The following is a 26,930-nucleotide window of genomic DNA, read 5'->3' as shown; positions in this document are numbered from 1 at the left end:
AGCAAGACGTTTCTCTAAAGATTTACTTCTCTTAGTAGAGCAAGAGATGCTATTATTACTACTCCAAAGAACATTGAAGAATAATCAGAGCAGCCTTACTGATGTCTAGAACATGAGAGAAATCAGCATCAGAAAAACATCTCCTTCCTTCAGTTATAAAAAAAAAGGAAAGAGAAATATAAATTCCATGACCTGTTCCACAAGAGCAGAACATGCAATTTGCCATGCGAATGGGCACAGAAACAGTAACTTTTCCAGAACTATAAAGTGGCCAGAGCTGTTGGTCCAAAAGCATGGAGCTAGGAAGACAAAAGTCTGTTTATACATCCTGATTTTGGAAAAGATAAAGATCTTTACACTGTAGGGAAAAAAACAAACCAAACAAACCCTGGTCTTCAATAAAAAAAAGTGGATTAAAAAGTAAGCATGCCTATTTAGAAAAGAAGTTCCATACCTGGGTGGTGGTGGTGAAGAAATCTATGACAAAGGCTGACTGACACCTTGCTCATATGGTATTAATAAATCTCTTATCAGGTATAAGAGATACTATGGACTGGCATAAGTACACAATGACAAATATGCAGTAAGCAGCAAAGGGAACGCAACTGGGCTGTGCTCGTCCTGCAGCGCTCTGCAGAGTATGCTTTGGCACTCATAAGCAGAGAGATTGGGAAAAAAGAAAGCTGATGCGTGATCTGAGAATCAATTAAAGTTTGGTACTAAAGGAGAGCAAAGTATGAAGAGAGGATGCAGATGCGTGTGGAACCACTACAGTGTAATGTCTGAATGGTCTGAGAAGCGGTTCAGACGTGGGTGTGGATAAAATAATAAAAGCAATGGCATGAAATAAACAACAGTTCAGCAGGGACCATGACAAAGTACTAATGCGGGTTAGGCAGTTCTTTAACAAAGGCATAGGTGGCTACAGCGGATCACATATGAAGCACAAATCAATGCTATATTGCTGTAAAATTACATGTATCATGACATATAAAAAGCAGTGGGGTAGCTCACATGGGAAGAGATAGTCAATGACAACAGTGTAATTTTCATTATGGGAGCTAAGCTGTTATGAGAAGCAGTTAGACACCCTTTTTGCCCTCATCAGCTTCCCTGAAAAAGTATGCACACTTTCTATGCTTCTATAAGGGAGAAAAAAAAAAAAATATGCAGAAATCTGCAGGGAAAACATAGCTAGTCTGACTTATTAAAGCGAGTAAGATAAAAAATAATGTTGACAAAAATTATACATTGAGGAAAAAAAATAAGTGAGCATTTAGATGAGAAAACAAGTTAGTCGGCTGAAAGCCGGCAATCCAATAAGGAGGAAAAAGAAATAGCAGATGAAGGAGATACGAAAACTGAAGTAACTCAAGACGATACCTTATGCATTGAAAGGAGAAGACGGAAAGAGATGTGTCTCAAGATCAGCATTATTTTATCAACGTATACTGCAACTTATCAAAATATTATTTTGAGTCATAAACTGACTAGGAACCTGACAAAAATGTGTGGAGTATATTTTAATTACTGCTCAGTTACAATAATTTCAATACTTCATTTGACTAGCAGTGAAATTTCTATTTTATTGTCTAGCTTTTTATAAGGCACTATTAAAAAAAATCCTTGCAAACAACAAAGTAATTTAAAAATGCTAATTAACTTCTAAATTGGGACCTCAGTCTAGGTTCTATTTGCAGTATTTCACATATAGGTACTTAAATTGGTACATTAGAAATGTTCTCAGTTCACAGGTAGCGCATATCCCTATACAAATACATATATAGGTACAGGTCTATAAATCATACATTTCCATATACTTCTATTTTTAAAAAACGCAAATTGGGTTTCCAAACATTTTCTAATAATAAAACATTTTCCAAACATTTCCTAACATTTTCTAATAAAAAATATCTAATAATATCTTTTAAATAACCGTGAAGTAAACTATGTTAATGACGACTCCATCAACTTTCTTTGCTAGATTAGGCACGAGAATACCACCAGGGTTTCTATTGCATTGAAGCCACAAGCATGACACCACCACAGCGGTATACCGCTGTACACAAATACCATCAAGCGGTGATGTCGTGGTGAGTGCACGTGAATGCCAAATGCTGCTCTTAAAATCTTGGGTGTCCCATATAAAACAATTTCCATTCAGATACATCCATCTAATTAGTTGCGGACTGTTGTAAAAATAGCTGGCTTAATTAGAACCTGAAGGCTGTGAACAGCTTTCAGAAACAGCCTGCTAGGGAACACTCAAGATTCAAGGCCGTTTTAAAGGGCAGAGAGTCTTTCTTTTTGATGTTGACCATAGGAAACACCAGATTAAAAAAGCCTTATGGTAAAAAAAAAAAAGCTGTTCTTAAAATATGGCAAATGTCTTATTTGTATTAAATTAATATCCAGTTACCAAATGAATATAAGGAAGAAGGAACATAAGAAACGAAATATAATTTCTAACAGCTACTCAATGTTTACCTACATTTGAAACAGAATTTCAGATAAATGAATAAATTTAGCACCACTTTGTAAAGCCCTGCAAACAAACGTTTAGACTTCCTCCTGAAATACTCCAAAATAACAAAACATTTCTATTAGTCTCAAATCCTGCTTAAATATCTTTAAGGCACAACTGTGACATTACAGCAAAACAAAAGGATACCGCTAGCAAAAGGATAAAGAGTGAATAAATGCGGCATTGTATTTGGCTTGAAAATCTGAAGGTGTCGTCGTCAAAGGACAGACTACAACTATCTTTTGATTAAGTGAAAGAGGAATTAAAGGAAGGAAAGTCTTTCTAAGAAGAATGAAAAGAAAAATTGAAATTGAATATTTATATTCTCTGCCAACAAATACAATAGATTTTCTTCTAAAACTCCAGACTACTTGAAGAAAAGCCAAATAATAAGGGAGAAAATGAAGAGGTTCATTTTAGATGAAGAAAGTATCCTAGCTTGAAGTGATTGGAATTGATTTTTAAAAGCTTTTCTACGTGAGCTCCCACCTTGATACGAAGGGTAAATAAACAGGTATGTCATATCATCACAGGATGTAGTACTGCTTGCTACTGTAGTAGGTCCACAGCAGCCTCCTTTGCATGTGATAAATCCACACCCTCTCAAGTAGGTTTTGAAAATATTCAGTACATTGTAAGTTCCTAATATGGAGTCTTTTACAGTGTCCCATTTTATTGTTGGATAACAGTTTCTCTTATTTTAGCTTGGCTCTCTTGAAGCCTTTTGGCCAAGTCAGGCAAGTGGGATCTTTAGTCTTATAAGGAAACACACTGAATCACTCTTATGGAAAGAAAAGATAAATGCTTTCCCAAAAACATGCTTACGTAATTTTGCTTGCCACCACAGCGAGTAATAATGTTTCAGTAGAGCTAAAGAAATAAAAGTGGTCAGAACATAGATTTACAGTAAAAAGAAACTGCCCATCATACATCAAATGCATTGATGAAGCAACAGTTCAAAAGTCAAGTAGTAACAAACAGCATATGGACCAATATGTCTACCATCCACCTTATCTTGAAAAAAACAGGCAATATGAAAAAGTGATTAATTCTCTTCTATTACTACCATGAGTAAATGGCTAGTTCCAGTTGCTTGATACTACCTTGAGCTGCAAGAACTCAATGCTTTATTCCCACTTGCACATTTTAACAAAAACTGAATATACATAAAAATTTGATACTAATATTCTGCCTACCTGCCACAGTGCTTTGCAATAAAACAGCATCACACCACCTCCCTCTTTCAAGAATATTCGGTCAGACACCAAGATCAGTAAAACTTGGAAGAAAAACTTCAAATGTTGACCATAAATGTGTATGTAAGAACATTTCAAGCATGACAATGGAACAATGATATAATTTATGATATCACACCAACAAAAATAGAGTCCAAAGAACATACAAATGAATAATGATGTTTTCATGTGCACTGAACTTCCAGATGCAGGAATTATGTTTGAAAACACCTGCATGCACAGCTAGAAATCATGTACCTTCTTTTTAGCCTGTAGGTATACTCTAGACTAAAAATGTTCATATGATTTCCTTGGCTAGTGCAGACAGTACACAATGTTGAATCAACATGCCAAAACAAGACATCCATTTCTATACCAGACAATCCTGATACCACAAGAGAACCCTGAAAAAAGATTCAGGGTTTCAAGTGTGGAGAAAAATCCAGAATCGTAATTCTTTGGTTTTTAACATTTCCTTTATCAATGAACTTTCTATCATATCTTTTCTAAAGACAACGATTGATATGAGAAACTATGAGTAAAAGGGAAAATAACAAAAATTGTAAATGAAACAATGTAAAATATCAAAACAGTTATCAGATTTCCTAAAGATACAAAACTAAACGAAGAAAGTTATCAGGTAAATAAAATTGAGTCCCAATTAAAACTAACATGAGACCATATCACAGTAATAGGTCTTACATTGCCATAGCAAGAAAAAGTTTAAAGATTAATATAGTTTGAATCCAAAATTTTCTCAACTACAGTCAAAAATATGAAATAAAAGTATGAGAGAGCTCTGTCTTCATTTGCAAAAAAGGAACAGAGAGATGTTACCCTTTCCTTTTCTAGTTCTAGCTTTTTTATAGCAATCTTGTGTCAAGGTTTTAACTTCTTAAAACCAAGTTTTTTATGTTGAGTTTGGCCCCAAATCAGTGAAATAAAATACAAAATAATAGACTAAAGATAAAAAATGTTGTACTTAAGAAAAGCAGAGTTACATTGAATGAACTAAATATGAAGAGCTTCATATATTACATAAAGCACAAAAGAAATAAAGTATACAAAAGCCATAATGTTATTTATATTACAACTTAAATTAACTTTTCAATTTATTATCAGGGATAGTTTTCTACAATGTACAATACAAAGGGGGACATAAGATTTGGTCTGATATTCTGAATTTTTTTTTTATTCTTTGGACAACATAATTGAACTAGCTAATACAGTATCTTTTCTACAAATGAATACTTCTGCAATAATTAATTCCTATTGCAGAATTATTTATTTTTTACTTGGTATTTTACACCTTATTTATTTTGCGGAAATGAGTTAAGACTTCTGTTTAAGGAGATCTCTTCACCGAACAGAAGAAATAATTTTGTAAGTGAACCTTCTTTGTAAATAACAGAATAGCCTTTCTGAGATCACAAGCTGTACTATGATGCATTATAAATATCCAGCTTTAAAAATGGATTTCACACCAGCCTAAAAAGATTCCAAGCCAATGCATTTAACACAGTAACTGTATATTGTATTTGTCTAGAATAATTTTGCATTTTTAATTGTTCTGTTAAGGATTTAATGTGCAAACCCTTTAAAGTCAGCAGATTTCATTTGGCGTTGAATGGATGTTAAAATGATCTCTGAATACTTCTCAGAAGTATCTAGTACTATTTTTTACTCTACAATTATAAAACTATTACAGATTTATATCAGAATCAATGACGATTTCTTTTAAACAACTATATGTTAATACACTGAATTTCTTTTTCATTTTATAATTTACCCTTCCTCACAATATAAGAAGCTACAGAGCAGAGTGATATTTTGTTCCTTTTGAAATCAGTAATCAGTTGCGACTGACTTCAGACATGCCATAACTCAATCTGTTGTCTGTCCATCTCAATTACATTAGTTAGCTCTTTTTTTTTTTTTTTTAATCTTGGTGTCTTATCACCATAATAGAATGTGACACACCTATTTTAGCTGAAAGATTTGTGTAAAGTACTATATACAAGTTAAAATTGCACTTTCTGCATTATTCTGATGCTATACAATGTTTAATTTCATGACTTCCCTGAAATTAAAATGAGTATCATGCAATAAAAAAAAAGTATTCAAAGTGCTTAGTTGTTTGACTTCTCCAATTCTTGGAGATTCCAAAGACTGGAATTTTAGGATGAAGGGGGGAACAGGAACTTACCTACTTGGTACTTTGGGTAATAAGTTGCCATTTGTCCACTACTGCATGACTGTCTCTTATGCTTTTTTCTTATATTTGTATCAGTGGTCTCCCATTGTGGAGTTTTTCTTTTGTTTATTCTGATAAGAACTTCAGAACTACCAGCAGGATTATCATCATGGTTTACACTACTTAATTTTCTGCTGTGAAACTGGTTATCCAGCCTTTCAGTCACTTTAGAAGAATTAGATCCTTTAGATGTTTCCATTTCATTTTCTTGTTTCTTTAATGCATTTTGCTTAGTAGAATGGGACCTTAAAAGAGGATGTCTTTTTTCTTCCATATAGGTCTGAGTGCTTTTACTTTCAACAGCTTCAGCAGAATAAATGACATTATTTAACTTAAATGAATTGTGCTGCTCAATATGGTTGATTTTTCTCAGAAATATCCTACAATCTTTAAAGGTTTTGGTTTTCCAAGTATTTTCAAACAGTTTATCTTGGCTTTGTTCTTTTCTAACATTTTGTTGGCAGCAAATTGTTCCATTTGTCTCTGCATGTGACTTAAGTATATTTGTTAAACCAGGATGTGGGTTAAAGTCAGAAGATCCCATCATCTGTTGAACAAATGCATCTCTGGCTTCATTTTCAGTTGGCAAGAGGCTACTCTGAGACTCAACCAAAGTCTGAGTGGGCTGGATTTCTACTGTATTTTTTTCCTGGAGCTTGGGCATTTCATCATTGGTTTCCCCACTTGTACTTTTAAACAACTGGCTTTGGCAAAAGAACTGTAAATTTTTCTTTTTTGATTTCCAGCCTCCAGGAGGCTGATTATAGAGCTTTTTTGTTTGTCCCCACCTATCATGCTGTAACTTCTTAAATTCATTTCTTTTTAATCTGGCTAACGTGAAATTACTTTTCATGCTCAAGACTGGAGACCTCACCATGTTATGTAATATTTGTAATTTCCCTGCTGGTTTAGAAGGAGAGGATAGTGCAAACTTTTTAAAGTGCTTTCTGAAAGGGCAAGTACTAAGATCAGGTTGTTTAGTTTCCATCTTTACCTCTCTAGTACTAACTACTTCTAAAGGATTGCGGGCATTCGCCTTCCTCACTAGAGAGAGAGACTGTGTTTCTGTAGTTTGCATAAACCAGGTGCAGAGTTCATTCATATTACACTTTTTCTGAAAAAGCATTCTTATAGGTGATGTTTCAAGTTCTACAAGGCAGGAGTCTAAAGGATTTGATATTTCAGTACTACAGTCTTGTTCAGTGGGATCCCTTTTTTCACATACACATTTATCAAACTCATTTCCCCCCACTCGCAACCAGGTATTAGTTATCTGTTCAAATCTATTATTTAGTTCTTCCAACAAAGTGTCACTTGAAGTGGAAATAGGCCACCACCTGAGAGAGGGATTCGATGAAAAAATGGGATCCAATGATACTTCATTAATGGGCCCAAATTCACCATCCTTAAGACCCTTTTTTGTATTTCCTGAATTTCTCAGTTCTGAGGTATCTTTGGATGCTGTGCTCTGACTTGATTTCCTGTGTTTTTCCTTTCGATCTTTAGCTTTTTTCAAATGGAGTTTGTAAGATTTACGTAGTAAGGCACTTCTACAAGTAAATGCACTAGAAGATGCTAATGAATGTAAAAAATGCAGCGAGGGTTTTCTGTCTCTAGCAGAATGTCTCAATGGAATTTCACGTTTTCTTGACACTGTTGTGATAACATTGTTTGATCCATCCTCTCTAGAATCTTTCCGCATGCTCTTTACTTGACCTATATTATTGCACAGTTGATTTTTTCTCTCCTGTGGTACGTTTTTTTCCAACACATTCTGCTGTTGCAAAGGAGGCAAACAGTTGCTAATACTCACTTTTCTTTCCTGAGGTGAAACCCTATTAACAGTTACTGATATGCCAGAGATTTTTACTTTTGCTGGCCTACCGGGTTTTCGAATGGTGGTTAATGGTTTCTTAATTGGCTGTATAATATTGCTGCAAGGATGTGGTGACGCTAGGTTACTCTTGATAGGTCTGACATAGTCATAACCACAGACCTTGTTTTCAGTAGAAGAATTCTGTAAGGCTCTTACTATTTCAGTCAAAGCATTTTCAGTTTCTGCACTATGCTTTGCTTTACTGTGGTCATTGGCAAAACTAGAATCAAGGCGTTGTGTGGGCAGAATGCTGATTACATTTAGATTACCTTCAGAAACATGTCTCTTTGTCCTTCTTGACCTTCCAAAAACAACCGTCACAGTAATGTTTTTGTTGCTATTAACTTCTTCCATTACTGCTGCAGCAGATTTGGTACCTCGACTATCACTGCTAAGTTCAGGTCTAGGTTCTGTGCTTTCAGTCACATCTATTTTTGGTTTTGGAGGCCGTCCAATAGGTCTCTTAACCTGCTTAACAACTTGAGGACCTATTTTCTTTGGTCTACCAGGTTTTCTTTTTAAAACTGATTCACTGCTGCTTGATTTCTCCGCAACTTTGTCATTCTGTTTCGCATCATTTAAATTAGCTTGACCAACTGGACAAGAACTTGTAATTGCTTCTGCATAAACACAGCTTGACTCCTCCTTGGTATCATTTTCACTGTAATCACAATCCTTGACACAGATTGCATGAGAAAGAGCTCCTGCGGCCTTTTTGTCTAACAATGTGTTTGCATGCCCCTGAAACAAACAAATATCTGTGCTTCCTTTAGAAGATGCAGCTGCAGATGTCAAAGTATATTTGACTCCTTCACTACTATTAACCTCAGAGACAAACATAAGCTTAATAGGACTAGAGTAGTTTAAGGGAGATGAGATCTCCACAGCTTCAGAAGTTGTATGCGAGTCCCCATTATTGGAAGCTGAACTGGATGAATCAAAGGTCAGAGATCTCAAAAGGCTATCACTAATTTCTTGATCTATAACCATTTCTTGTTTCTTTGTTGTCACACACAGAGCTTTGATTTTACTGCTGCTTAGTACAGGTGAACGTGGAAGGAAGCTTTGTCCTGTGCATCCCATTTCACTCAGATTGAAAGGTAAGACTCTTCTAGCAGCTGCGTTCATAAACTGTTCATAAACATTCTCTTTTAATTTTTGGCTGATTTTGTAACTATCCAACAATGAGCTGTTAGTCTTTCTAGCAAAGTTCATTGTATCTTCTAAACGCTCTACAACAACTTGCAGATTTGTGTCTCTCACAATTTTGCTTATGTCACTGCATCTTTCAGCAGGAACATCTTTATTTATTTTCATTTTTTCCAAACTTTCTAAAGACTTTTTTGCACTGGATGACTTCCTAAACACAATATTGTTCGTTACATACACAGAGTACCATCCAGGGGGCACAATGTTACGTTTAGTTCTTCCCAAGTTTCCATTACTTTCGTCCATTAAAGGAATCTCATCAGTCTCTTTTAAGGTTGCATAATCTCCTTGTGTGTTTGCAAGTTTTACCTGGCTGGCTGCAACAGCACTGTTTTCTGAAAGAACTAAAAAGCTGGGGCTGGTTTGAAAATTAGTAAGAGGTAGTTCGAAAGACTCTGTTTGGTGAACTGGAAAGCACATTGGTTTGGTTTGGCAATTCACATATGGATTACTTTCAAAATGTTGCAAAGTGTCATCTTCTACCACCGTAAAACTGTGTCTTTTATTTGGATATATTTTGTCAAATTTTTTTGTAGATTTCTTTGCATTTCTCTCAGAAATTGATTTTTTTCTTACAAGAGTTTCATCAAGGCTTGCAAGCTCCCTCTTGATTTGCAAAGATTGTCGCCGAATGAACGGTGAATCAGGAGAATTATACATTGCACATAAAGTTTCCTGACGCTTGCGAAATCTTGTTTGGATAATTTTATTTTCCATTTGTTTATCATGTTGGCGAAGTAATTCCATAAAGCTGTAATCACTTGCCTTAGCATTATGCAAGAGAGATGTTATGAAGTCTCCTAATTTGACATCATTTTCTGGTGCCCTGTCACTGCTAGAAAGTTTTAGAAGATTTGTTGCTATATCTGTAGTGTCTATTGATTTTAACTTTTCATTAATACGATCCATTAAATCTTGAAAAATGTAAGAATGTTCACCTTTCTCAGCCTTCTCAGAAGTTACATAGTAATTGTTGCTTTCTTGGTCTGTTGCTAGCAACATTCCATCTGAATATTTGGTCTCTTTTCCTCTGCATGTTCTACCTTCATATTCAAATTCTCCTGCGTTTCCTTCCGCTGGCAAGAGGGATGGAGGCTGGTTGATGGATATTTCAAGTTTGTCATTGTCTAAAGTTGGAAAATCTATAACAGATCCTTCCAAAGATTCAAATTCTTTACTCTGTACAGGCGATAGCGGAGGCGGTGATGGGCTGCGGGATCTATTTGAATTTTTAATGCTGTTCAAGAGATCACAGTCCTTAGTTGAGTATGTACATGCTGCTGCTTTCACAGAATGCCTGTTACAATTTTGCATTTGTTCAGCACAATACTTATGAGAACTACATGCTTTGTTCATCATTGTCTTAATACATCCCATTGCTACAGCTTGGCATGACAAAGAATGGAAATCTTTAATACAGACAGACAGAGGTGGTAAACAAGTGTTTGGTTGTTGATTTTGTAAACAGCACCTTTTTGTTAGCATATGTCCATTGCAATTGCAAAATGAAATGTGAACATCCTCTTCAGTAAGGGAATTGGGAGTTTCAGAGTGGACCAAATGTGTTTGCTTGCAACTGCAAACTATAGGAACATTTTCATCTTGTATTAAAAATTTTAACATAGCCAAAGTCTGTTGCCAGTGATATGAACAAAAAGACTCCAAAACTTTGTTTAGTGTTGATTTTCCTTTTTCCAAATTAGCTGTTTCCTCTGAATTTGCATCAGCTGTTGAGCTTGAACTGAAAATGAAAACAAATCAAAACAAAATATAAATTACAGTAAACACCATATCTAATACTTGTTATAATGGTTAAACTCAAGCCTAAACCCCTGAAGTTTGCAAAACAGTTCTGTTCTATTTGCACTATTCAATCATACTTGCAAGTGTCACTAGCAATGATGTGCATTTTATAGCAGCGATAGTCCTGTTATAAGTAAAATAATCAGGAAGAAATTAAGGGACAAAAAGAATAGTTTGAAACATAGCTTCTCATATCTAAAAGTAATTTAGATAGGAGATTAAAGAATGTTAACTTTCTGATATATCAGACTACCTTAGTCATTAAAGAAAAACCTCACCAAGAACCTAAGGAGCTTCGTATTACTCCCATTTCACAAACTGAGGCACAGAGAGGGTAAATTACTTGCCTAAGGTCACAATTCAAAGGTTGTGGCAGAGACAAGAATGGATCCATCTCTCCTGAATCCCACCCTAAGCTGTTCATACATTAAAGTGTATCAAATGCTCTTCAGGATACTCAAAAGATCCTTCTAAAGACATTTTTGTTTAAATATTTTTAAAGAACACTTAATAGGCTAATGGAATATTGAAAAAAATAGCCACTTGCTACTGTCACTGTTCTTTGCAGATAAGAGTTTTCTTCTAGTTTTTAAATAAATGACAGTGGTGCATCACAGGCTCCTCATTGCGATATATTAGACACACATACACGCGTGCATGCACACACACACACGGATTCCTTCTTTAAACAGAAACAGAGATAATCACCACTGGAATAAACCACTTCTGTGACAAAGATTAATATCCTTTAAATCTCGAATACAGGGTAGGCCTATATCTAAATAAGACTTCTGAGACGTTGTTCTCAAAAATATTAACTCAAAATAAGATCACTTACACTACCTTAACTATTTAATTGATTTCTTATAAATTATTAAAACTAATGTCACTACTTACCTAATCAATCATTTATATTGAAAAGCTGAAAGTTTTCCATGGTAGAAATTAATACAGATATTTCTTCAATTAAATACAAAATCCTTTTGCTGGATAGCAACTATCAACAGATAGTTAACACCTAATTCAAATGTTTTACTGAAACCAATTGCATGGACAGAAAAGGTTAGAGGAATTCTGTTTTAGAAAAGTATGTATTGTTTAAACATATCACCAAACTCTGAACATGACACTAACTTTTTGCCCTACTATTATCTCCCGTTTTTTGCATTTAAGCCTGCACTTTGCAAAAATTCATTTTGATTAGGCTTACAACTGTATTATCGAGGAACAAACATATTTTAAATTTAATGTGCTGTATTTACATAAAGTTACCTATTCATTAATTAGCTCATACCTGATGTTTTTAGCATCAATAATAACTTTTAGCTTCAGGTTTCTAACTGGAAGTTACACATGCAAATTTGTACTTTTATTGACCCACACGGATTTTAATGTTTAGAGCTTAAAGACAGCCAATTACACTTAGTCATTCCTTATGTTTCTTCCTTCTCCTGCAATATTCAGTATGAAACAGAATATATTCAAAATCAAGCATCTAGATGATAACTAACTCATAAAAGCTTAAGATAATTGTGATGGTACTAGCTGAAATTGCAATTATTTTTAAACTGAAATAATTGAAGACTTAAAAAGAAAAAAAAACCCTTTCCACTTGCAACCTAAAGTAAAACCAGCATTATTCAAGGGCACATCATTATCAGGATTTAACTGTTTTCGAACAGTTAAACTCTCCTCCACTTCACTGAGGAGAGTCTGAGTGACTCAGTCCCACAAACTCAGGAGTCATGAGGTGTTGAAACATTATCACTACACTTGTGAAATCAAAGCTTATTCCAGTAATACAATTACGGATAAAAATTAATTGCCCTCCCCAGCACTATGACTTTAATTAAGTAATGTTCTGAAAGGCCAGACAGAAAAAGATGAACACGGCACTAGGTCTTCAGTACTATTTTGTAAGTTGCAGTAAATTTGTTAAGTACTCATTTGCTAAAAAGAAGGCTGTAGTACAGTCTTTAGACTGAACCTCTGGACAGTTATCTGTCTGTCTGTCTAGACTTGCAAGGTATGTCTGATGGAGTTTCACTGCAGAGCTCTAATTGTAGAGGACCTGTATTCGTAACTACTATTTATATTATACTCATTGTTGGGAGAAACTTCCAGAGCCCTAAAACCTTCTCAGTCAGTAACCAAAACTTCCAAAAGCCTCAAAACTGCTTTGAATTTGCTATGTGGAGATCAGCCTGTTACATAAAGTAATATCCTGGTTATCATAGACATATTGGACATTCTTCCAATATGATTTCTTTCCTGGTTATCTACCCTTGCATAACATCTATCAACTGCTTTCCTTTCACGTGTGTTAGTTTCTAAAGACCACAGACAACTTAACTTCATCTATTCTACTGTAGTGGTACCACGCTCCAAATGTTCTTCCAAGTCTGTGAAAACACATTAGTCCCTTACTTATCCGCGTAGTAAGCTCTGTTCCTAAATGGCAACCAACTTAGAATGTTAGAGCAACACATTTTTTTCAAACTGTCTCTCTATAGAGATGTCTATATTTTTAAACAAACTAATTTTTAGTAACTTTTCAATATAATTATGGAATTATATTTTGGTTTCCCATAATTTCTTCCTATAGTCCTTTGAATTTGTGTTGTCATACAGTAGTTTAGACTATCCTCAAGATAAAAGGCTTAAACAGTAATTTCACAGAAGGAAGAGCTATCACCCTCACAACTGCATACTTCCTTCTCAGAAGTCTTATGCTACCTACAAATCACAAGAAAAAAAGATGGCTATAAAAGAGTGGGTAAGAAATGGAGAGGCTGAGAGGTGTGAGGATCAATATGCACTGCTCCCCCGGTACCTTTTGTGCACAGTATCTCTGAAGACAAAAAAGTTACGCACGGAGTGACACTATTTCCCTGCTAGAGGGCAGGGGTAGTTAATAGCATGGAGTGGGCATTGACCGGTGTCCAAAACTGGCACAAAGGCAGAGATGTGATGGGGTTACGTACTAGCCTTTCAGCATGTTATTTTATGTGTAAAAAAGTAAACCTTTGCCTCCTCCACAAATCCAAAAACTATCAGGAAAGAGCTCTATCAGAGGACTCCCAAAAGATGTCCTTCCCTAGCGTTCTATCCTCTGTCATCCAGAAACAGGTAAGATGGATCAATCTAGCAACTTCTTTGCAGGCTGGGAACAGGAACAAAACTGGAAACAGAACATACTCTCAGGTACTCATACAAACAGTAGAGAACTATTCTAGAAATATAAATTTGTCTCAGAGAAATGTTTGTTTTCTGACTTCACTAAATAAATCCTTCAAAAAAGCTATATATTATCTGTAATATATAATAGATAATTTTTAGCTGCAAACTAAAGGATGTAACTATTATAAAATCAGTTTTCTGAATATCTTCTCATTTATGTATAATTTCTACAAAATCTTCCTTCCTTAAAGCTACTATTTCTGATATATAAAATTCTCATAGTACATTAGTCATTATGTGCTTAATTCGTACAGTTCTTTATCTTATGCCACTGCTAATAAACTTGTGCCTCAGGAGTAAGTCAAATGAGTCAGTGTACAGGTTTTTGTTTCTTTCTTTTTTTTTTTTACTGAATGAGCAAAATCAATCACACATCAGTGTTGTAAATTTATGTGCAAAAGCATTGAAGTGCTTTACTACAAATTACAACGTAGAAACACGTTAACTAAACAATTAAATTCATACAATCAGATTTAGGAATATAACAACACAAAGAAGAAACAGAATTACAGTACATTTACAACACAAGACAAATACATGGAGTTCATTAGAAAATATTGTAATAAATAATTCATGAATTATAGTGCAATTGATTTATGCATAAATATAACTAATTGCCTAAAAATCAGTTGTTAACAAAAATCTGTCAAAAATCAAGGCAGCCACAGAGTTTTACTAAATTACTGCGACAATGGAAATACTGCAATTAAAAAACAAATACAAGTATTTGTACTGTAAACAACTAAAAAAATCAGTCTCACTAAAGTTAATATACAATTTAATATAAAATTGTCATTAGCTACCAGAAATGGTTTAAACAGCTTTACTGAGCAGTAGTTCTAAAAACAGAGGCACTGTTTTTTAATATAAAATACTTGAGAAACATTCAAATAAGTAGAAAGCATGTAGGGCTTGCTTTCGCCTTCATTTAAAATTCTGCTGAAACAGGAATTTTCAGAAATTGTCAATTACTAAGTAGTGACTGGTAACTGAATATACAAAACAGTTCAAAATGTGTAATTTAAATGACATTTAATGGAATACATAGGGGTTGGGGGAGGAGAATCTACACATTTCCCTGCCTTTCCTTAGTTGTGTAATCAAAGGTTAGCCTAATAATTAGAAACAAATATTCTGTTCTTTAAACACTTACAGGTTGAGTATAATCTATAAACTATCAAAAAATATTTTAATATACTATTTCTGACCAAAAAATAAATACAAGTACTAAAATGCTGAAAATTAATTATAATATTACATACAAAACTACTGAGTACTGTTAAGTCAATAGTAAAATGATCCCTGATTTTATGAATCCTGTTAATTTTTTGGTCAGGTCATCTTTTAAATGACATAAAAAGACTGTAACTTGCCTTCAATATAAACTTCTGACTGATATTTATAACATTGTCTGAGAAGTAGAAAACATCAGTACGGTACAAATATTAGGCAATATATTGAAGCCCAAAATTTTTGCAAGTAAAACTGTATAAAGACAAATCTTGAAACATTTAAGTTTTTTTCAGCTTCATTTTTCAGTGGGGATATATTCACAAATTAATCCTTCTGTCCCTCACAAAATATGGCTTAATTCTTTCAAAACAAAAAGATGACCCTGACATCTGCTGTTTTGTGACCTCCTTGTTATCAGGTACACTTCTGCTTCAAAAAAGGATTCATTCTGTAATATGCAAGTAAACCTTCACCACTGAAGAAGATTCAGTATAGATCTGAGAGACCAAAGAACTGAGACATTGGTTGTGCAGTTTCAAAGGATTATCCTGTTTTAAAATGGAAGTTATTTTTTAGTAGCATTAATAAATATGGGCTAGATTTTGCCATCAATATTGCAGTATGCTCTCCACTGAATTTAATGGCAAGTTTATCTATAAATCAAATTACCTGATGTGGCCCATATGCGTCTGATGTCCTGTTTCATTTATATCATTAACCTATACACCTGCAAATTTAAGTGGGGATAAAAAATCATGCATATGCACCAAATGTATAAAAAGTTGGAGAAAAGTCTTTTTCTATGCCAAATTAGATGTATACAGAAAAAATAACATTTGGAGAGGAAAAGGGCATTGATGTTCAGTATTGACTGTATGAAGCAAGCCCCCATTCTTCATATGTAGACATATACTTTGTGATATTACACAAAAAATTAAGTATGATATAAAGTCCAATGTGAATACTTTGAAATTCATGTAAAAACTGCAATAAGAAGGTAATTGGTCTCCCTTAAATTCTATTAAAAGTCACATATTTAAAGTGAACTGCCTAACTTCTAGCCACCAAATTTATAAAGAATTTATATTCTTGAAAGTTCAAAACAGCTTCACCATTTAATATTTGTATTTCTATCAAGACCCTGAACTGCAAATTTGGTTATTAGCAAAATGATGATGTAACTTGGTATTCATTTTGATAAACTGAAAATGTTTTGAAATGTCACAGCAGCAAATACATTACAGTTACAGTGAGGTTTTTCAATAGGAGTGTGACACAATCCTTAAATAAATTTTAAGTAGTCATAACATCAACTAACCATCACGTTTAAACAAAAAAAACCCAAACAAACCCAAATCATTCTCAAGCTCATTCTGTGCACATTATGAACATGCTCTAAGTTGCATTCCAACTTTCTTTTTAAACCTTACAAGTTACCTTATTTGTCAAACTAAAAAGGAAAATTATGTTAAAGTTTAAATTATTTTATGTTCTTAGTATTTCATCTTCATATTTAATAATTCTATAACTACAGTAATTTCTCAGATTTCATAAGTGTACACTTTGTAAACACCAATTTCTTTCTAAACAAACAACAAAATTTTCTTAAAATGATAAAAAAATGCAGTTTATGCCTGCTAAACACACATTTTTAGTAATGAAATGTTTTCCTTACTTGTATTGGATATTTAAGTAACGAACTTTTTTTCTTTCACAGAATGTACTATACCCTACTAATACTTCACAAATCCACTTCCTTGTAAGGAACTAGCTCTTTAAAAAAAACAAACCCTTGATTTGTATAATCTGAGTTACTTACAATTTATTGCAAGTATTCTGTGAAGTATAAAAGTCTGCTAACCCTTGGTTGTGTATTTCCATAATAAGATGGATTATTGAATGGGTAGGGTGTTCTTCACCAATTAAAAATTATGCTTCACATGACAAATACTTGTTTTCCCAAAACATCTTTATGCTATTGACTACTAAATAAAACCTGAATCTTTTCACCTATTTATACAAGGATTATATTAAATACACACTATCAGAATTAAGTGAGCAACTCTATAATTCTGTCCACAGTGAAAACCCTGAATAAAACTATTTTTCAAAAGGCATGTATGTGGTTTTTGAACTGTATAATTTCACGTCTTCTGTCAGAGTGAGCATATGTATTTCTCACATAGTGTGTGTATACAGACATACATATACACACACACAAAACAATTTGCTAAGAATTATTCTTTCTACACAGGCTTGCTACTATTTTTGCAGCTGCCAGTCCCTGAATCTGTCATATTAAATAAGCCAGTATCTGGTAATCGGAGTTTCTTCTTCGGCGGAGTCTTCAATGTTCCAGATCTTTCTTTTACTTTATATTCTAAAGTGCTGTGAGGTACCCCATAAATTCCTTGTGCTTTGGAAACACTCATTTTCCCACTCATTACCATTGCAATTGCTTCTTCCATTATTTCATGATCATACTGCCGATAGCGGCCACGTTTTTTTCTTGGTTGCTTATTATCTTTACGATCCAAACTATCTTCTGTGTTTTCTGAGGTTCCATCTACTGTCCCATTCTTAGCATTAAGACACAAAGGAGAGAGGTCCCCATGCAGAAAGTAGGAGTCAACACTTGAGTGAGTTACAGGTCCAGAACATTCAATTTTGTTCTGTTTAGGAAGTATATTTTTCAATTTTTGAAGAGCTGATCCTTCTAAGACTGAGGAGGTTTTAGAAACGTGGTACATAACATCCAGAAGACCAGCAGTATCAGACTGTGGTTTGGACACAGAACTTATTCTTAGCTGAGGAATTTTTAATTGTACAGTAGGACTTGAAGTTTCATACTGTAGATTTTCACTTTTTTCTTTAAACTGAGTGACCATTCTCTGTAGAGTTAACTGGTGGAGGTAACTGGAAGCTGTTGGGAATTTTAATTCTGAGGTTTCAAGTAGACTGAGTTTACTTTTTTCTGTGCGCTCTGCTTGAGCTCTTGCCCACAAGGCTACTTTTTGTAGGACTGCACAAGTTTCTTTACTGTCTTTAAATGAATAACTATCATTGAAATCTCGAGTTTTGTTTTTAAAAGGTGCAGGCTTTCCTGCTGGTAAGGCTTCTAAGTGGAGAAGTAAAGTTTTTTGAGGTATGCCATAAAGTATGCCTGCTTTATTTATGTCCAGTGCTCCAGACTGAATGTCTTTCAAAGCTTTTGAGAGCAAACCATCTGCAAACTCAGCACTTCTTTCCACATAGTCCTCTCTGTGTCTGTGTAGTCTCCTGGATGGATGGAATGAAACGATGGTAAACTGATGTATGAGAGACTCTCACACAGCTATGGAAGGGAAGGGTCCACTCCTTTATTATACTCCTTGCTTCGGTAACATCACTGCTTCTGATACTTTTAAGCCTTTGAGCTGTGGTAGTTAAATGATTATCCTAGCAAAATGTTACAGTTCTGGTAGGACAGTGTGTCAAAAATCATACGCTGGCTTCTACAGCAGCCCTTCCAAGAACTTTATATCCTAGCTCAGTATTGGCAATATTCTCATGTGCTTGCTATGTTCCCTTGTTCGCATACTTGCAGAGCAACACTGTTATAGTTTTAATTATACAATTAACGTTCCATTAAATACCCAAATCCTGAAGGAGTTTTTGTTAGTAGAAACGTGACGTTACCGCTAAACAAGTAATAAAAGAGTCAACCCCCTCATAGAAAATTTGCAGCAATAAGTACATAACTACACACAAACATCCCAGACTTACACAAAACTAGGCTTTCTACAACAGTAAGATAAAGTGCTGAAGCTAACAATCAAGTCCATTTTGGCAAAATAAAACACAGTGTTAAAAACTTCTAGCCACTATTTACAGCTCTCTAATTACAAAGTCATATTAATTTTAAAACTTCTTCATATCAGCAAATTAATAAAATGCATTTTTACATCATTCAAATACTGCTTTGTAGTCCTATTTGTAATAAGTTATCTGGTAAGACGTACAGGTGACAAAAAGGGTCCTGCTATGGCTAGTGGATGGGAGGATGCCAAGATAATAACAAAATCCAACAAAACAATGTGTTTCACTAGATTTGTGGTAGCTTTCAGCAGATGCAATAATGTTTTTGTTGCTGAATAAAGAAATTTAACCATTTGCCACCACACACCATAGTCAGAACCATGATGTAAGTAGAAGTATGATGATAAGAGCTCTCTCTCACACGCTTGCTCCCTCTCTCTCTTATTAAGGAATAGTATAGATAATAGTAATTTAATTTGTTCATGTTAGCTGAAGAATATTTTAAGTCTAAAATATTAACATGGTCATTTTTGTCCAAAATTGACGTTTCCTAAATAAACTCTGAAAGAATATCTTTACATTTTCTTCTACTGTGCTATTACTTTTACTGTGTTATGTAATCAATTTTCAGTTCATTTTTAGTAACATGAACTAAAGTTTGGTGATTGTTCTGATAACTTTTCTTTAAACAGAAAAAAAGGAAAAAGACAAATGAAACATATGATATATACGTAGACACACACCTATGAATGACAAAAATTCTTTTGAAAGCAAAATAGGAACCACATGTGTGTGTCAGTATATACAAATATGTTATGAACATAAACCCTGACTTCAGAGAAGAGAAACCTGGATTGTCTTTTACATAAGCTGAAGAGAGTCCTAAATGTTGCTTACCCAGACACTGAGTTTTCAGAACACAATGGATCATATTTTGGTTCTTCCAACCTTGCGCTTTTCTTTGTAGAGAGATCTAGCACTCCATCCCCTGCAAAGAACGAGTAGTGGTGATAGCAGTTGTTTAAGGATGATCTCAGAAACTGTATTAGCAAGTGTTTGTACCTATGGCACAATTTTTAAGGAGTTACTTTATCCTGTAAAATTTCTGACATCTTATTCCTTTAACAATGTCAGATGTCAGCAAATTGGTTTATATATTTGATTTGTAATAAAACTTTTTAAAACTAAAAAAAAAAATCCACTCAGAAAGAATAAAATCTAAAAGAAGAATCTGCCTTAAACACGTGACCGCTTTCCTAAAAATGACATATGCACGTATATATATAGCGTTGTTTACTTTCAAGGCAACCAAGGCAATACACTTGATAATATTATTATCATCCATATATTCACATTTACATACTGTAAACAAACAAGTCTTACAGTGAAAACTGACATAACTAAATCATAGGCTTACAGGATATTTCAGGCTAATAGGGATTTCAAGAGGTCTCTAGATGAACCCCTTCCTCAGAGCAGGGTCAGCTATGAGACCAGACCAGGCTACTGGATGAGAAAGTAATAGCCCTGTTACTGGGATGAAAGCTCAAGCCCAATATAGCGTTTTAAATATATGAGACATGTCATAAAAGGTTTGTTTACACTTATTACCCTGCTGCCCCCACATCTATGTAATAAAGAAACTAGAGAAGTGAAAAGACCTAGACTAGGTGGGAGTCCACCCTGTTAAGTCATTGGCAAATGTTAAATTCAAGATTTAGTTGGCTGCTGAAGTCTATGAGGTATTGAAATAGAAAACAGTATTTTTTAAAATCAGTATTTAAGAATGTTAAAAATTAAAGAAACTAGTTAGCACCTGAAATATTCCTCCTGGTTTAAGTCTTTGGTTTTTGTTGGTTTTTTTTTTTAATCACATTTAAATTACAGATAAATCCCCTAAATACATTTAATTTCATACCTTTCTTCCTTGGTTCTCTGTTTCAAACTTGTGCTGTTTTGTGTGCCTGAGCTCTGTGAATCTGATTTTGAGTTTCAACATGTAGCTCAACAGTCAACTCTACAAGCAATCTTATGCTAGCCCTTTTTACATTACTGCCATCTTCATGTTAATGTGTATTATTTCTAAAACATCAGTCAACTCTATATACTTCCCCACAACCTCAGATGCAGACATGAAGCATTGGTTGAATAGTCCAAATGCCAATACTTGAATAACAAGTAAGAAAAATTGTTAGGGAAACTCTCCTTTATACCAATACTACAAAGAAATAGTTTTGTGTGACAATCAAATCAAGCTCTTTGGTTTGGACTGTTTTTGAGAAATTTTGACTGGTTTTCCTCAACTATTTTGTATTATTTGAAGAAGGGTAAAGAGACAAAAAGTAGCATTTGAAAGTCAGCATAAGGGTAAAAAATATTTATAAATACGGCACTTGTCAAAGATGTTACTTTCCTCCTAAGTATGTTCCTTTCAAAGTCTTCCTTAACCCTAAGAAAGTTAAAGGAAGGACTAGTTAACGTTAATCAACCTTTGTGATGCCGTGATATTCCAGAAGGAAAAGTCAATTAAAAACACTGCAGAAATATTCTCCAGGGACTATTTGGCCTACCCAGCTGTAAAGTTATCCTGAATACCTAAGCTCACAACATCCCTGAGTCCTGTGCAACAGACAGGTTTCATTTGCTGTGTTCTGTCAGTCATCCAAAGTACATCTCCCTGTCTTAAGTGTTCATGCGTGTATGTTTCACAACAGTTTCTCCATCTTCAGTTCACATTCATAGGCACTAAGATAAAAAAAGTTCAGAAGAGATAACTGGACAAAGTCACTGGAGAAAAACCTACTTAAAAGTTCACAACTTAGCAAGTTATGAAGAGCTAATCATCTCTATCTATTCAATCTACAAAAATAATTGAAGTTAACTACATTTTTAGGAAAACACATCCCAACAAACGAAACCCAAATACTTTTGCAAGATTCCAAAATAATTTTCATTTCCAGTCTTTCAGAATTGGTTTTGACAACACAAGGCCATCAGTGAGTTGAAAAATGACTAAGAACAGAGTACTGAAAATGCAGGCTCCTGAAACAAAAATTAGATACATTTTGGGTCTCCAAGGGATAAGCAGAACTGCAAAGTCATTTCAGGGTCAAGACAGTTGGTTCCTCCAACACACAAAACTTATTCATTAAGTATATGACAACTCCCTGAAAACAATGCTTAATGGGAAGATGATCCTTAGTAAAAAGTGTGAAAGATGCCAAAAAAGTGATAATACATACAAAATACCAGATAAAGTCACCACACACCACACTTTTATTCAATGATTTCACTCAAAAAAAAATAATCACCCCCAAAAAAACTTCAAAACAAACAACAAACCAAACAACACAAAACCCCCAATGCGGATCCACAAAGGGCCGATAAGTCAAAAAGATTAATTAAAAATACACTGTGGCTCCTGGTTTTGATAGATCTTCCTGCTTTGTAGTAGCATTGTAACAAAGAAGCACCCACAACTGGTAGGAAAATGAGAGCATTTGCTATAAAGCTTTGACAAAGAAATGCTACCTAATGAAATCAATGTATGTATATATAGACAGCAGAGATGTTTACTTTGGTTCAGTAGGTACAAGTCCAAAAAGTTTGCAAAGAGGCATCCGACAGGTGGACAATGAAACTTGAAAACCTGTTATTTGCAAGGTAGGAATAGTGGGTTTTTTTAAGATGAGTCAGAACTTCCTATCATTTCTATCAAATCACTCAAAACAGCTATTTAGTCAAGAATTCTGGACAAGAACTGAATAAGATCAGGAACACGAAAACCCTGTAAGGTGGTTTTATAGAAAAAAAATATTGGAAGTTTTTCAGGTCTGCTGCTCAGTCTTCTAATGAAGTTAATTCCGTGCATATTAAATAATATTGAACTTCAAAGAAATGGCCCAACCTCTGGCCTTTACTTCTCAGCACCAGATCATCTGGTGCAGCAATACCAAGCTGTAACTGTGAACAAAGGTCATCTTCAAAATAATTGGGACTACAATCACTTGAAACTCCTCCAAACCAGTGATGTTAGAGAAACGGCAGGGGGGGGTGGGGGGTGGGCGGGCGAAGAACAAGCAACAGAAACTGTATGGGTCATCCTTGAGTTCCTACAACTGGTATTTCTGTACTGATTCTAGCAAACTTCTCTGGTTTTTTCTGGGTTTCAGGAAACCTCTTGCTAGCTATTATGAATTGCCTTACTAGGTCACATAACCTACTCTACTCAGTCTTCAGTCTCCAGGCATGGGAAAAACTGCACTCAGTGTGGGAGAGCACATCAGCCTGGCCACTATCTGCAGCTCATTCCTCTTCTGCTCTCCAAGTAGCTGCTATATTGGATTAGGAATCTCAGAGATACAACCCTGCCTACTTTAGCTTTAGTTTCTGTCCTTGGTTCTGTTAGCTGAGAAGTTGTCCAAAGCCTTTTTTGAACCCAATGACATTGTCTGCCTCCACAGCCACCTACCACAGCAGTTCCATATGTTTACAAACTGCTGTGCAAAAGCTGCCCCTTACCTGTTTTTCCCTTTTAAGCAGTTTCAGCAAGCCCTGCCTAGTTGTAATATTGTGAGATTTTGTAAATAACAACTCCTCCTTTATCTTAATCATCATACTGTGGTAAACTTCAACAAGGTTTGTCACAGCAACAAAATGACATTATCTCATCTTCAATACCTTTTCTGATGCCTTGCCTTTCACTGACTGTTTTCTGTGCTGCTGTATGTGGAAACAATGTTTTCACAAAACTAGCAGTAAGAATGCCAAAGCCTTTTATCAGTTCTTACCTACTGCTTTGACTAGCCCCCTTTTGCTGACCTGACGCGCTATTTTGTAAAATGAAAAACCGCCAGATGAAAAGTTTATGGCTATATATTGGGTGTCCATGGCAAGGTCTTGGCAGCATCTGCGAGGAGAGGCCAGGGGTGCCCTGTGCTGGACAAAGATGGCTCTAGCTGGTTGCAGCAGACCCACCGCAGCGCACACCTGAGCCCAGCAGCTATTTGGGCAGAACCTCTAGGAAAACATACTTAAGAAAGGGCAAAAAGTGCTAGATGGAGAGAGAAAAGGGGATCAGAAAGAATGAGAAAACAGCAGAAGGAAGCCCAATGGCAGAGAGAAACCATTGGATACAGACTGTGGACACCCCACATCCATTCCCCTTGCACCACAGGGGTCACAAGGGAATCTGGAGTGAAGCTGAGCCTGGGAAAGGGAGGAGGAAAGGTGGTGTTGTAATGAGGGGTTTTTTTTGTTTCCACTACCTGAATTAATAATTAAATACTTAATAGGCAATAATTGCAGTTAATTTTCCCCAAGCAGAGTCTGTTGTGCTCATAATGGCAAGCAGTAAGCAACAACTATTTCCTTAACCCATGAGCTCTCCTTCCTGTTCTTCCCATTTTCTCCCCTGTGCCACTGAGAGGGAAGCAAGCAAGCGAGTGTCTGACAAGGAGCTTGGCTGTTTGCCACCATGGCAGCCAAGGAAGAAACAAACACCTACTCCCCTCAAAAATGTACTTTTTTAGGGTGACCTTTTCATGCAGAAGTATTAAACAAACTGTTTCTTGAATATATTTACAGCTCATACAATTTATCTTTGGGAACATGGCATGTGTACCTTCAAAATGCACACACAATATTTTCCCCCAATACATATGGCAAAAACAGTGTATTAAGAAAATAAAAAGTTATTTTCAGTAATGTTTGGAATTCTTTCTATAGCCCTGAACATAGCTATCAAGAGGCCACACATGCTGTGATCCCAGTTGCTATACTAACTGCAGTATGGATTTTCAAGAGACATGAAACCACTTTTCAGAAATTAAGAATTGTTTCCAATTTCTCATCTGTTATTGAAAAGCCCTTATTTTGCTATAAATTTCGGTGAAGTTACACGCATATTGTTAAAATGGATAATAAAATGCTATTTTAAATTACTTAAAACAGAATTTTTGACTTGGCTATTATTGAAGAAGTAGGAAAAATATGAATAATCCAACAACAACAAAGCTACAGGATAGTGGTAAAAAGTTCATGCATCACACATTGCCAGCAACCTTTTGATGTCTTCCAGTCTATGATGGATCAACGAAACAAGGAAATTATGCAAATTCTCTTGCGTTTTTCTGCTATGTTTACACACTATCATTCCCAGTATGTTCCCAGTAGATACAGCAACAAGAATAAGCTTGTGCAGCTAAATGAACAGATTATTTATTTGTATCTTATACTTCTGCCTTTTGTAAGTCATTTTGCTTTGCATCATGAGAACTATCAACTCTCCCACACCTAGCAAAGGAAAGAAACCTCTGCATCAAAGTTAAATGCTGCTGGGAACACTCCTCAGAGCTCAGCATCATGAGTGCACAAGAAAATAGAAAGTTGCTGCAGGATACTGCAAGACTGTTCCTCACTCAGTGTTTTATTCTGCAACGATGCTGCTTCTTCATTGGCTTAGTTTGGAGGACAAGTAATATTGCAAAAACACACAGTAACACCCTATTTTTTTTAGGTGCAGTGCATGCAAAACAAATTGTCTTTCACTATACAGAGTATTCTTTTCAAGGCCTGGAGAGTCTTAAGAGTTACATGGATTACAAAAAAAAAAAAAAAAAAAAAAAAAAGAGCACAAAAGATATAAGTACTTCTGGAGACAGTTGCTTCTAATTGACTGACGGCAAAGTAACTGCCTGTTTAGTTACCACCAAGATGCACAGGAATTAAAGTGCCCTGCCAAGTTACCACACTTCCACATGTAGAAGAAAGTAGAGCACAATCTGGGACTTTGCTATCAGTCAGGTGTCAACTGGATATCCCTAAATGCCAGTGCTCAAATACAGCACTGAATGATTCGGTACCAGAAGTGCAATGGGTTAACCTTGGCCAGTAGCTAGGCACCTACCCAGCCCCTCTCTCACTTCCCCTCAACAGGGAGGCAGGGACAAATAAGATTAAAAAGGTCATCAAAATGCAATGATAGAATCATTTTGGTTGGAAAAGACCTCCGAGACCCTCAAGTCCCACCATTAACCCAGGACTTCCAAATCCATCACTAAGCCATGTCCCTAAGCACTACACACCTACGCCATTTTTGAACTCTTCTAAGGATGCCAATTCCACCACTTCTTTAGGCAGCCTCTTCCAATGCTTGACCACCCTTTCAATGAAGAAATTGTTCCTAATATCCAAACTAAACCTCCCCAGGCAACCTGGGGCCATTTCCTCACTAGTCATCTGGGAGAAGAGACCCCCACCTGTCCACAACCCCCTTTCAGGCAGCTGTAGTGAGCAATAAGGTCCCCCAAGTCTCCTCTTCTCCAGGCTGAACAACTCCAGTTCCCTCAGCTGCTCCTCATAAGACTTTTGCTCCAGACCCTTTACCAGCTTCACGGCCCTTCTCTGGGCCTTCCAGACCTCTATGTCCCTCTTGTAGTGAGGGGCCCAAACCTGAACACATATTCAAGATGCGGCCTCACCAGTGCTGAGTAACAGGGGGACAACCACTTACCCTGTCCTGGTGGCCACACTGTAAATGATACAAGCCAGGATGCTCTTGGCCTTTTTGGCCACCTGGGCAGACTGCTGGCTCATGTCCAGCTGGCCATCAACCAGCACTGCCAGGTCCTTTTTAGCCAGGCAGCTTTCCACCCACTCTCCCCCAAGCCTATAGCATTGCATGGGGTCGCTGTGACCCAAGTGCAGGACCCAGCTCCTCTTTGTTCAACCTCATACGATTGGCCTCTGCCCATCAGT

General features: G+C 35.6%; 1 protein-coding gene across 10 annotated transcripts in view; it reads right to left on the bottom strand.

Annotated features, from left to right (window-relative positions):
- Positions 1-26,930, bottom strand: part of LCORL (ligand dependent nuclear receptor corepressor like) — an 85,645-nt gene that overhangs the window by 9,549 nt on the left and 49,166 nt on the right. For 4 of the 10 annotated variants that reach the window (XM_055700856.1, XM_055700859.1, XM_055700861.1 and 1 more), the window contains 2 exons: positions 20,070-20,160; positions 5,970-10,839 (listed from right to left, as the gene is read on the bottom strand). The exons of 1 other annotated variant lie outside the window; for it this stretch is intronic. In XM_055700856.1, the coding sequence (XP_055556831.1) occupies positions 5,970-10,839; positions 20,070-20,160 (4,961 nt within the window). Of the gene's footprint in view, positions 1-5,965; positions 10,840-14,336; positions 18,654-20,069; positions 20,161-26,930 lie in introns of those variants that run through there. 5 more of the 10 variants (XM_055700857.1, XM_055700862.1, XM_055700863.1 and 2 more) reach the window with 5 other exon arrangements.

Source organism: Falco cherrug, chromosome 1 (genome assembly GCF_023634085.1).
Source record: "Falco cherrug isolate bFalChe1 chromosome 1, bFalChe1.pri, whole genome shotgun sequence".
NCBI lineage: Eukaryota > Metazoa > Chordata > Aves > Falconiformes > Falconidae > Falco > Falco cherrug.
Note: the sequence above shows the minus strand (reverse complement) of the source record. Positions and strands in the feature narration are given on the sequence as shown.